General features: G+C 34.3%; 1 protein-coding gene across 1 annotated transcript; it reads right to left on the bottom strand.

The window, feature by feature from the left end:
• Window positions 1-4,536: 4,536 nt before the first annotated feature.
• On the bottom strand, window positions 4,537-12,875 carry LOC306846051 (retinoid isomerohydrolase). The gene is made up of 14 exons (XM_079379132.1): window positions 12,694-12,875; window positions 12,428-12,510; window positions 11,879-12,029; window positions 10,878-10,985; window positions 10,659-10,800; window positions 10,425-10,572; window positions 9,326-9,407; window positions 8,272-8,404; window positions 8,007-8,146; window positions 6,738-6,867; window positions 5,854-5,968; window positions 5,649-5,743; window positions 5,465-5,576; window positions 4,537-4,985 (listed from the first exon to the last, which is right to left on the bottom strand). The coding sequence occupies exons 1-14, from the start codon at window positions 12,702-12,704 to the stop codon at window positions 4,840-4,842; spliced, it is 1,596 nt and encodes a 531-aa protein (XP_079235258.1). The 5' UTR covers window positions 12,705-12,875; the 3' UTR covers window positions 4,537-4,839.
• Window positions 12,876-13,771: the final 896 nt, after the last annotated feature.

The following is a 13,771-nucleotide window of genomic DNA, read 5'->3' as shown; positions in this document are numbered from 1 at the left end:
TTTTTGTTTTTATCTGTGTGACTCCGCCCATTGCCAATTTGACACCCCGGGTTGCCAGTTTGGGAAAACACAGCGTATTACATCTATGGAAGATTCACGAAGTGAGTCAATGATCGCAGATTCTACATGACTTTAAAAAAAAAAGCCTTGGCATTCATCTGAAATGCTCAGACCAGAGGAATAGTAAAATGCAGGTGAATCAACTAACCAACTTACAGTGCAAGGTTCATCGTCTTCCACTCTCAGTTGCGCTCGATCCTGTTGCGTGTCCTCAATCTGGCAACCCGAGTGAGTCTCCAGTATGAGGAAGAAAACGATTCTCTTCAATATTTTAGATTTGGACTGCAGCACCACTAGTTTATTCAATTCCTTCATACCTCTAAACATAACAGTGTTCTTTACGGCATTTGTTCTTGCTATGGGTAAGGTAAAGTTGCCATTAGTTGCATGTCTGGTACTGTACTGATGATTGTCTACACTGAAAAAAAGATGCTTGAACAAAACAAAAGGAAGTTTTGAAATGGAAATGTTTCTTATGAAAATTAATAGTGAATACAACAGTCTATTTTTGACCAGCAACCAGTTAAGATCTTTGTGCATTAGTATAATATTTCTCCTATACACGAGCAGCTCTATTCTGTATAAGTTGTAATTTATTCATATATTCACCAGTGGCGTTTGACCAAACTGCTGGGCAATAGTCGAGGTATGTCAATATTAGTACTTTCATCGCATAATTCATAATATTTGAAGTCAAAAAATGTGCATGTCTTCTCATAATAGATATACCTCTTCCCATTTTTGCAATATTATTAATATATTTTTTCCATGATAATCTAGAGTCTACTATTACACCCAGCAGTTTGGTCTCGTGCACTTGTTTAATGGTTGTGTTATTAATTTTAATATTAATTACAGGATTTTGATTAATGTTATAATTAGAACCTATAATCATACAGTTAGTTTTTACTGCGTTTAGTGCCAATTTATTTAATTTGATCCAATCTACTACATCTTGTAATTCTATATTTAAAACAGTTTCTATTTCCATTTGTGTACTTGCTGATATATATATATATAGTTGAATCGTCAGCATACATGACAATATTAGCCTTATGTAAAATGTACGGTAAATCATTAGTAAAAATATTAAATAATAATGGACCCAGACAACTGCCTTGGGGTACTCCACATGTGATATTTCTGATACCTGAAAAACTGCCATTAAAAAACACTGTCTGTGTTCTATTTGACAGATAACTGTACATCCATGTGATTGCTGACTGCTCAAAACCATAACAAGATAATTTTGTTAATAACAGTTCGTGATCTATGATGTCAAAGACAGCAGAAAAATCTAAAAATACAGCACCTACAATATTTCTATTTTCAATCCCTCTAAGCCAATCATCAGACATGTGAGTCAGTGCAGTGGCAGTGGAGTGACTTCTTCTGTATGCATGCTGAAAATCTGTTAATAAATCATTTGTATAAAAATAATTGTTAATTTGATCATATACTATAGATTCCATTATTTTAGATAATACATGTAATATTCTTATCGGGCGACTGTTGGGACCAGAGAAAGGCAGTTTTTTATCTTTGGGTAGAAGAACTATTTTAGCCTGCTTCCATGCATATGGGCAGGTACAGCTGATAAAACTGAGGTTGATAATGTGGGTTAGAACAGGGGCAATAGAGTCAGCAGCTAGTTTAAGAAGCCTGCTGTCAAGACCGTCAACACCCGGTGGCTTGTTTTTACAGGATTTTAAAAGATTCTTTACTTGATCTATATTTACACTTTCTAATTTAAACCTTGAATTTTTATTTTTCATCAGTTCATTTCTTATTAATAGATGAGATATATCATTACTTAGACATATTTTCTCTTAGTTTATCTAATTTACTTATAAAATAATCATTAAAATAATTTGCAATATCTATTGACTTAGTTATAAATTTATCCCGTTTCCAGAAAAGATGGAATTATTTTATTTTTGTTACCAGTCAGTTGATTTAAAACATTCCATAACTTCCTATTATCATTACCTATGTTTTTAACATGATTGTCAAAATAGATTTTCTTCTTCTTTTTGTTAAATTTAGTAACAGAGTGTCTCATTTTACGAGGTCCCAATCACATTTATTTCCTGTAGTAACTGCTATTCTTTTCATTTGATCTCTTATTTTCACAGAATTTTTCAGTTCATCATCCAACCAAGGTGTGATGTTGTTCCTGACAGTAAACTTCTTTAAAGGCGCATGTTTCTCAATCAATGGCAAGAATAAATTGTTAAATTTAAAGAGAGCAATTTCTGGATTACTAGCTGCCAACACATCAGACCAACATATAGCTTGAACGTCTTCAATAAACTTTTCATTTTAAACAATTTATAAGATCTTTTAAATAAGACTACGGTTCCAGATCCACTCAGCTTGGTTATTAACACAGAAATGATCAGATTATGATCACTGCTACCAGTAGGAATAGACAGTACCTTTTTACACAGTTCAGGGCGGTTTGTGAAAATATGATCTATACAGGTAGATGTTCTGGAGCCGTCGCTCTTAAAACATGTTCTTGTAGGCTTATTTATAAGTTGAGTAAGTCCACATGCATTTGCAGTAGTTAACAATTTATTTTTCAAGTGGCAGTCTTTAGAGAACCAGTCAATGTTTAAGTCACCCATAAAATGTCCTAATGTCCTGACTTACATTAGTATTTATATCCAGCATTTTACAGATAGTGTCAAGATATTCACAGTTGGCACTTGGTGACCGGTAACAGCAGCACAAAAGTATCGACTTTCGGTGAGGTAGATGCACTTGCAACCATAATATTTCGATGTTAAAACAAATTAAATCAGTTCTTATTTTTACTGGCAAGTGATTTTGAATATAAAAAGCTACTCCACCACCAAAACCATTTCTGTCATTTCTGTATATGTTGTAACCTTCAATAAATAGTTCTGTGTCATCAAAGGAAGAGTCCAGGTGAGTCTCAGAGATAGCAAGAATGTGTATTTTACACTCATTTAGCAGTTTAGCAACTTCATTGATTTTATTCCTGAGACTGTTTATATTAATATGTGCTAGTCTTAAGCCTTTTCTTGGTAATGAGTACATGAGTTTTATGTGCTGTCATACCTTCAGAGTTGCGCAGAGATTACTTAGGAGTGCTAGTGCGGGAATGGATGATGAGTTTGTCGTATCTGAGGTAGGCAATGTCTCCTTTGTCACGTGCTTCTTTCAGCTTTGGCATCAATTCCTTTCTTTTTAACCGCACAGCATCAGTGTAATCATCATTAATACCAATTTTTGTGCTCTTGAGGTTCTTTGTTCTTTGCATAACAGCAACTTTGTACTTGAAGTTCAGAAATTTGACAACAATAGATCTTGGTCTATTTCTAGCAGCTTCAGGTTTTCCTATTCGGTGTGCACGCTCTATCTCCATGTCTTTCTGTAGTTGTAGTTTTTGCCTGAAAATGTCCTTCACTTTTTCTTCAGAGTCTGCCCAGGATTCACCAGTGGATCCAGGAACTCCATCAATCACAATATTATTTCTCCTTGATTGACCTTCGAGATATTCTTGTTTGTCAATCATAACTAGCACACAGTTTCACTATATCAGTTTCTATCATTTTTCCATGCTCAGACTGTTTAGCTTGAGTGACTTTAAGTTCATCTACGTCCTTCTGTGTATATTGTAAACTTACTTTTAGCTCTTGTAATTCTTTGGAAACATTATCCATTCTGGCATTCACTGAGTCCATAATAATTTTAACAAAGTCCTTGAACATTTCCTGTTGTTGCTGTAGCAGAGCCATGAACATATCTTTCTGCTGCATGTTGTAGCAGTTAACTTACCTGAATGATGGTTGCATATTCCTCCTCTGTGTTCCTCAACTTTGGAGGAGCCATGTTCTGCTAGCCCTGGAAGCTGGAAAGCCTGGAGCCGGCCTGGTGGTGGTGGCTAGAAACCTGGAGCCAGCCTGTTGGCGGTGGCTGGAAGCCTGGAGCCGGCCTGGTGGTATAGGCTAGAAGCCTGGAGCCAGCCTGTTGGCGGTGGCTGGAAGCCTGGAGCTGGCCTGGTGATAATGGCTGGAAGGCTGGAGCTGGTAGAGGAAGATGGCTCCAATACCACAGGCAGGCCCAACTCAATCCACCAAATATCACCCTTCAGTTTCTCAATCCACTGCCACAAACCATCCAAATGACTACACATCAATCACAAAATGAATGATAAAGGAGGATTTAGAACTAAATCAAATCCAGAAAAGAGGTAAAAAGTAGTTGAACTTCTTCTCATGTGCTGCAGGGTCATCCACCAGGAAGTGACATCACCATCAACCCAGGACAGGTTGATGGTGATGTAACTTTGTAAATAATGTTCAATTTTTTATTTTATTTCTTTGCACAGAGTGATCGTTTCACTTCATAAAACCTCAATATATAGTCAGGAGCCACAGATATTTTGTGTTGCCTGTGTGTGCTGTTTTTGACTTGCATTTTATGAATCACCAAGGATCACAGTTTCTGCTAAAACTCTTCTTTACTGTTCTACTGAAGACAAAAAAGTCAACCTACATCTCAAATGGCCTGAGAGTGAGTACATTAACAGGCATTTTTCATTTTTGGGTGAACTGTCCTTTTAAGGATATTATGATGGCAAAATAATTTTTATTCATTTGCGAAGACCATTTGCAAAAACAAACTTAAAGAAAATCAGAAATGTGCAATACCATAGTTTTATTATTATTAGTTTACAGTGTCATGGTGTATAGTATACAGTAACTTTATCAGCATCGGAGGACTCTGTGTTCAGTAAATCCAGACGTTCTATGGTTTATACATTCCATGGAAGGTGACTGGAGACATGATGTCAACTTCTGCTCTTGCAATCTCAGACAGGTCCTTGGCATTTAGGATCAGGCAAAATGTAGGTCTCTGGGCTCCAGGCGACACCACAATCGTCATTAAGACACCTGTTAAAAAAAAAAACCATTATACTTTATTTCAGTTGTCCACTTTAGACATTTATACTCGCTATAAGTAACTTTCTAACTACATGTCAACTAAAGGTCATTGCACACGGAGTCCGAAATTTTTGCAGGTTAAAAAATAAACACGACCTCACGTTGTGTCAATCACGTTTACACACTGCCTCCCAAACTTTCGTCCGTCATAATAAAAATCTGATTAGGTTCGATTTTCTGCGTTTTCGCATCCGTAGCAAGCATTTTGATAGGAAAGCATGACGAATACAGAAAAACGCATACGGAAATGTCAGACTCGGTGTGCAATGACTCATTAGAGTATTAGTCGACTGTTAGGGTTCGGTGACGTTCTTGCAATATTACTTACAGTCAGTAGAATTTGTGTTAGGGAACATCAAAATAAAATGCCACTAAAAATACAAGCTAGACAACACATAATATCTCTGAATATTGCTTATGTCACCCACCATCATCCTCATCCACTCCATCAGGGCTCTGCACAAACAGTGGCTCTGAAGGGTACGAGTCCGGCTCCTGCCAAACCCAGGTCTCCTTAGTCTTCACATTCAGCTTGCAAATCTACGAATCATCAAAGACAGCTTAAAAAAATGCATTCTTCAACGCTTGTTATGAAATACTGATTATTCATACCCTGTCAGGGATAAAGTGGTTGAGGCCCAGCGCATAGGCGTATGTGTAATTCTTTCCGTTGTTCATTTTGTAGTTGATCTGAGGAAACTCGAAAGCTTTGAGATTGAAAACATATAAAACATCACCGTGAGTTTTAATGTCCAGCTTAATTTGAGCTGCATTTTAAACCAAAGGGTATAAAGGATATATATCAAGGTTGTAGTACCTTGTCGTGGACCAGAGAAAAGCACCTCAGGCTCCAGCCAAATAGTCCCATCAGCCCGCATTGTGGCCGTGGCAGTGGTGTATGGCAGAGACACCAGATTCTTGCCCTGCTCCTCCTGTAAGAAATCAGTGAGAAAGATCAGTCTTGCACAGGATTCTGCTCACATATCCATATAGCAAAACATATTTTTTTTCAAATACATTTTAAAACAAATTAAATTAAATTAACTGTCAAAAATATATTTTCACAAACTGATTTTCAACCAATAGCTTTTTTGGCCATTTCTTTGCATAATATATTTTAAATGCATTTATGTTTTTAACACATGTGAACATAGAACACATTTAAATCAGCAAGGAACATACTTTACAAAGTTCTAAAAAATAAACATTACAATATATAAAAAATAGTGCTGTCAAACGATTAAGCGTGATTAATCACACCCAAAATAAACGTTTTTGTTTACATATGTATGTGTACTGTGTATATTTATTATGCATATATAAATACAAACATATCTTTCAAATATTTACATGTATATATTTATATTCTTATATTATATCTAAATATATTTAACATCTAAACATATCATAATGTTCTTAAATATATACATGCACTTGTGTGTATATATACGTAATATATGTGTGTATACTATATATTTATTATGTAAACTAAAACTTTTATTTTGGATGCGATTAATCGTTTGGCAGGACTAACTATTTTCTTTCCCCAAAATACATTTTGTAATATATTTTCAAATTTAAAAATATATTTTATTGAGCCTGACTTTTTTCATCATATATTTAACATCAAAAATGTTTTGGTCAGAAAAAAATACATATTTTGCAGTATAGGTAATATATAAATATCAAGCATTTGTTTACCCGGTAGGGATCCAGAGGAATCACGTATCGCCTGACTTCTGGCTGAGGGGCAATCATGGCGTTTCTTTTCACCTCGTCCCAGTTTGCACGGAGGTTTGCCAGCCACAGGTAGTTGTAGACAAATTCAAAGCTGAAAAATAATACCTTATTATAAAAACGATATCACCTGAAACCAGTTGTTAAATGTACATGATTATAATGGTGATAAATAATAATAAATGCACAAATCAACCCATGCTTATTAAATGTTCCTGATAAAAGTCATCAGAAATTACAGTTGACAATTTTCACCTTTGTTTATCTTGAAATATCAGTTTTAAAATCATTCTGATTAGGCTTCTAATTAGGCTCTGATATGAATTAATAATACATTTGCATAAAGCAACTGCTCAAAATGAGCCTAAAATGCCAAAAAATAAGCCTCACTAGGGATAGATCCATTTCTGAAACATAAACATTTGAGAAGTTGTAACTACTGTATACTAACAGTTAAATATAGTAAACAATTAGTAAAATGAAATAAAATTGTATTTCTCATATTCTCATATTTATTGTTTTTGTGAAGTCATAATTGTGACTGTTTTGATCTGTTTGCTGTTTTGCATAGTGTGATTTTTGAAGAATTGCATTACAACTATATTGAGCTTGAACACAAACATCATTATAATTATTAATAATAATTAGTGCTGTCAAACGATTAATTGCATCCAAAATAAAAGTTTTTGTTTGTATAATAGATGTGTGTACTGTGTATATTTATTATGTAAGTATAAAGACACACACATACAGTATATATTTTGAAAACATTTACATGTAGATATTTATATTCATATAATTTATATTATAAATAAATATATTTAATATATAAACGACATTTTTCTTAAATATATACATGCATGTGTGTGTATTTATACATACATACATAAATTATCTGGCAAAATAATTTATTGCCTGGCAAAAAAAAAAATATATATATATATTATGTCCACAAAAACTTTTATTTTGTATGCGATTAATCGCGAATAATCGTTGCCCAGCACTAATAATAATATTAGTATATAGAGTGCACAACAATTACAAAATAAACCATACAAAAATATACTGTGCCCATTTTCAATTAGTAGTCAATCACAAGTGAGATATCAATGATATCTTGACACTGAGCTACGAAACATGCCTGGTTTCATTTCAGAAATCGGCTCACCTTACGCTATCCACTGGATGTAGTTGCTTTAATGTAAGTGAATCATTGTGTTGTACAGTACCTACCCTTTCCAGGCACACAGGTCAACAACAATGAAGCCTGAGTCCTCGTAGCAGTTGATGTGATGGAAAAGACCCATCGCAGCGGTTCTGAATTTATAGTCAATGTATTCTCCTGGATGCTTCCTCGCAATGTGTAGCCAAGTCTGTAGAAATGAACACAACACACATCTAAGGTTCAAAAGCTGCATACAGCATTTACTCTTACAGCATTATCGGTGTCAAGTAACTCATGTATTATCAAGAGATGGATGAAGAAGCAGGAACATACGCCTTTCTCCTCGTCAGATTCAAAGCAGTCCATATAGTTGGATCCTCGGATACTCCAGGCGCTCAGGAACTTCAACAGGTTGATTTTAACAGGCGTCTCAACAAAGACAAAGTAGTTTTCTGTCATCCCAAAACTAGGAAGGGAAAAAGTTCCAAATGAAACTAAATGAGCACATATGAGCAACACACATTAGCGTGCAACTGCAGGTTTATTTTGAGATGATAAGTAGCTGACTATATATTATCACTTACTTTATGAGCTACACAATAAAGTTTTTTTGGCTCAAAGTAAAATATCTAAATTTTACGTAAATATTATTAACTTTTCATAAAGCAAAACCATAAAATAGTATTTGATAAGTTGTAATTACTGCATACTCACAGTTTGTGAAAATTATGTTTTGTTTAATACAGTTAGAAAAATATATTTGTTGAGTACTTCTTGTTTTATTATTGTAATGTGTTTTTTTAAACTCAGTTTTGTCAAATACTGTCTTGATCTGTTTGCTATTCACAAAAGTTACTTTATTTCAAAGTGATTTCTGGTGAATTGTATGAAAACTAGTTTCACCATAAACATCATTATAATGATTAATTACAATATTACACGTGAAATAATGAAGTAGAAAAAAATACTTTTTTTCTTGTAAAACAAACTCCAGAACCTTTGTTTCATTTACAATTTCGAAAAATCATTTTTACAATGTAGTTCATTAATTAGTTATTACTTGCTATTTGTTTGTGATTAACTGTGAAATTTACAAGCAATTTCTAAGTGAAAACTATTTTTTTTTAATTCAGTGTAGTGTATGGATTCAAAAAATTTAAACTAAAATTATAAACGTAAATTATGTTTTAGACACTATTATATTTATATTTAACTTGAACTATTATATTTTCAACATTTCTCTGCCAATAGAAATAGTTCCAAATGCAGAATAAATCATCAGAATCAGAAAGAGCTTTTATTGCCATGCTTGCGCAAACAAGCAATTTGTTTTAGTCATAAAAATAAAAAAACTCTTGTATAAATACACAGATTCAAGCATAGTTACCTGTGCACATAGGATGGCTTGAACCGCTCCGCACTTGGGAACTGCACAACCACCTTGGATTTCTCAATGGGGTCCGATTTGTCTGAAAGATTTAGTTGCCATTTAACCAAATGCATTAGTTATCATTTAACCAACCATAGGCGGAGCATGCGGCCACGGGGATTTTTTGCCACTATGCCACTAAATTAGACAAAAATGACCTTGCACAAATAAATTAAATCTATAACGCCTGTTGCTAACAAAATGAAAATGAATGAAAAGTGTTGATTAAATTAAGATCTGCTCATGTTGCACCGTTTTTCTTTTTAAAAACAACAAAGCGCAGATGCACTTACAATGTAAGTACGAGATTAATTCCACAGTGTAGACAGCTTCAGAGAATATAACAATATTTTTGTTTTATTGCAAGCGCTTGTAATCTTGAGAGATCAAAGTTAGTGATCATGTGCTTCGCTGGCTTTCTGTATTTGTGACCCTGGACCACAAAACCAGTCATAATGGGTCAATTTTTCAAAATTGAGATTTATACATGATCTGAAAGCTGAATAAATAAGCTTTCCATTGATGTATGGTTTTTTTAGGATAGGAAAATATTTGGCTGAGATGCAACTATTTGAAAATCTGGAATCTTAGGGTGCAAAAAAAACAAGTTTTTTTTGCAAAAATGTACAAAATATCTTCATGGAACATGATCTTTACTTAATATCCTAATGATTTTTGGCATAAACGAAAAATGTATAATTTTGACCCATACAGTGTATTTTAGGCTATTGCTACAAACATACCCCAGCGACTTAAGACGGCTTTTGTGCTCCAGGGTCACATATAATCTATTCACTGTTTGAATAATGTGCAAATTTAATGTTATAATTATACATTTCTAAAGTTTTTATTAAATTGTAATCATGTTAAATACAAATTCAGTCCCATTAAAAATATTTTATTAGACACCCATATCTGGTTCTTGCCTAATAAGACGGGTTTGATGCTTGTAGTTAATAGGTTTAGCTGCGTCTAGCTTTACCCTGGAGTTGGTTCACCTTCCGCCTATATACTCAACATTCATTAAACATTGCTCAGTGACTATAACATCACTTACCTTTCTGTTTAGGTGGGATTCGGACGATATTGTAGGCCAGCGAGGCTCCCTTCCCCATGCAGTTTCCGATGTTGTAGACCGTACCATCTTTCTCGATGTGCGGATGGGCCGTTACTCCATTTATATTCACATAGTCACACATGTCAACCTTTGAAATGATTAAGCAATATTTCTTCAAATGCTGGAAAGATCTACACATTATTTAAATCAATGCACATTAAATCTTTGTCTTACCTTTTTCAAGGTTTCCAAGGTTTCCACATTGACTTTAGTGATATAATTAGTCTCTGTGACGGCGTAAAAATCCTCTCCAATAGGGTAAACATTCACCAGGCAGTTGTCTGTCACCTCAACGCCTTTGAAATACGTGAAGAACCTGCCAAAAACGACAACATGTGAAAATGCTGATGCACCAAACCTGTAAGTATTTTGCTCTGCAATTAATAATCAAACCTGGAGAAGATGTTCTTGCAGGGATCTGGATAAGCACAGGTCCCAAACTCAGTGATTACCACTCGTTTCTCTGTCATAGCACGCACATATGCATCTGTTTTGACAAACCTGAGAGAAAACATGCCAAGGATAACAGGGTTATTAATTCAACTTAAAACTGGGGGGAGGGGGGCTATAAAATACATAAAAAAAAAAAATAAATATAAAATTTAGCTAGTCACCAAAGCAACATTTTTCATTTTAATTGAGTTTTACCCATGTACTAAAATAACTAAAGCTAAAATGAAATTGATTTAAACTATAAAACAAAATAAAACCTACAAAATGAACACTATATCAATAAAAAAATAATAAAAACATGAAACTAAAAATAACAAAAATACACAACAAAACTAAAAGTTATACTAAATTAAAATGAAAAATACACAAAAATAAAATGGATTCAAAATATTAATAAAAACTATAGTTAGTATGTCAATGATACTAAAATATCACTGATACGTTTTAAATTAATTTCTTTTAAAGAGTTCATTGGAGCAAGAAACAATACAATAACGTAAAGATAATTTGATTATTAAACAAAAAGGTAACACTTTACAATAAGGTTCATTAGTTAACATGAACTAAGAATGAACAATACTTCTACAGCATTTATTAATCTTAGTTCATGTTAATTTCAGCATTTATTAATGCATTATTAAAATCACAAGTTGTGTTTGTTAACACTAGTTAATGCGCTGTGAACTAACATGAATAAACAATGAACATATTTAAAACTAACATTAAAAAAGATTCATAAAGAGGGTAATAAATGTAGTGTTCATTTTCCGTTCATGTTAATTAATACATTAATGTTAACAAATGACACCTTATTGTAAAGTAAAAAAAAAAAAAATGAACAACAATAAAAATAAAATTCAAAGATAATATACATAATACGTTTTATATGATTTTCTTTTAAAAAGTTAACAACACAATAACGTAAAGATTATTTGACGTACTTGCGGAAATACGTGACCTGTCCATTGCTAAAATCAAACTTGTGCATGAGGGCCTGGCCATCGAAAAGATGGAAAAAGGGCTCCGATCCGACCTCAAACAAGCCGGGACCCAGACGGAGCAGACTGCCTTTTATAAACGAGGGGATGCGGCCTAAAACAAAGCACATTATGCACAAGTGTTTCAGAACTATAATGATTAACCATACACAGGAAATGATGATTAGCACATATATCATGTGACCAGCTCGAAATGAAATGCAAGCTGTTTCCAGACTCTGAGAACAAAATGTACATCTACTATGTAACTGTGCAGGTGGAATTTGAAAATAAATAAAACATTTTAATTCATTGCAACATTTCAGCTTGGTTGACACACTTGTTTTTTGTCAGGTCCAACAAGCACATCATGTTTTCCTCCTTTCAAGGTTTTGTTTTATGCGAGGAATTTGAGTGATTGATATTTAGACACATTCACAAAGGAACGTCTTTTCCTCTTTTTTCCCCAGAATATTTTCAGTCAATAAATATGCCAAAAACAGAGGAAAATACCAGTGACGGTTGCTGGAAGAGGTTCGTTTAGCTCCTCCACAGTCTCAAAGATTTTCTTATAGCCTCCAGCAGGGTGCTCTAAACTGAAAAGTGAGGGAAACAGTCTTTAATTCAATTTTGACAAATCTGAGGGAATCAGAGCACAGATTTTGCCAATTTACATCATCACTACAGATGTGTTTCCAATTACTTAAACAGCATACATCCCAAACATAAACATCATAAAGCATGTGATATAAAGGAAAGAATAAAAAGAAGGTGCTTACCGGCTAACCATGATTGCTGCTGGGACAGTGGCGTCTGTGACTCGGCTTGTTCTTGTTGGTTTGTCAGCAGAGCCCTGAGTTTTGGGGTTTTTATACTCTATCCTCTTACACAGGTTTACTCTGACTAACTTTGACCGCTGTTACAGCCAGTGACAGCATTGACTAAACAACGAGCCCATTGTACAGGAGCCCTTTACAATAGCCATTCCTTCAAATAGGATTTGAGACTTTCACGCAGCTGAAAACTGTGATGCAATCAGGTGTACAAAATGTGATTGTACAACAATGTAAGAAACAGAAATCAGCTGACAAAACACCCAACAAAGACTTTATTCAGCTAATAATAACACTGACATTCATATGCAGCAGTTTTCATAATAATGCACACGTGTGACCGAGGTTTAGAATATTTCCATATTTCTATATGGATATATATATATAACCCTGTAATTATTTCATTAATTTTTTAATGGCGTGCATGACAGAAGTCAGTATATTCTTTTTCTATGTTTAACACTAAGGAACTGTCAAATCTATCAGCGGCAGGGAAATGCAAAAATAGCCTTTCAAAATAAATCAAACAAACCACTAATTCGTGTTTTGTCTCCAAATACCCTTTGATGAAGAGATGCTGTGTAATCCAACCATGTTATGGCAGGACAAGCAGCACATTGTTTGGCCAGCCGGAAAACAAGACTAAGGCGGATGATACACGGAGCAACTTTTTTGAGCAATGTTGCTTGGTCACTTTCCCATTGAGAATGACTAACACATTTATATCTGGATACTTTAGATCGGTCGTGGGCCCCGTGTCTCACCTGGTTGCCCGTTGACAGCAACATTGCCCAAAGTTGCCCAGTGTATCATCAGCCTAACAATGAATTCACATAGACACAATAAATCAGTCTAGCAGCCAAAACCGATGCTTTAAACATGGTGACTGTATAACAAGTGTGAGAGCTCTCAGTCTTCATGTGATCTGACAGCTGAGTGCAATAAAAATGTTAATGTAAGAGTCCCATATTAGTCTTTCAAGGGCAAGTTTTCCTCTCTTAGAATGAGAAAAACATGCAATAAA

The sequence above is a fragment of the Barbus barbus genome, assembly GCF_936440315.1.
Source record: "Barbus barbus genome assembly, chromosome: 26".
NCBI classification, from domain to species: Eukaryota; Metazoa; Chordata; class Actinopteri; order Cypriniformes; family Cyprinidae; genus Barbus; species Barbus barbus.
Note: the sequence above shows the minus strand (reverse complement) of the source record. Positions and strands in the feature narration are given on the sequence as shown.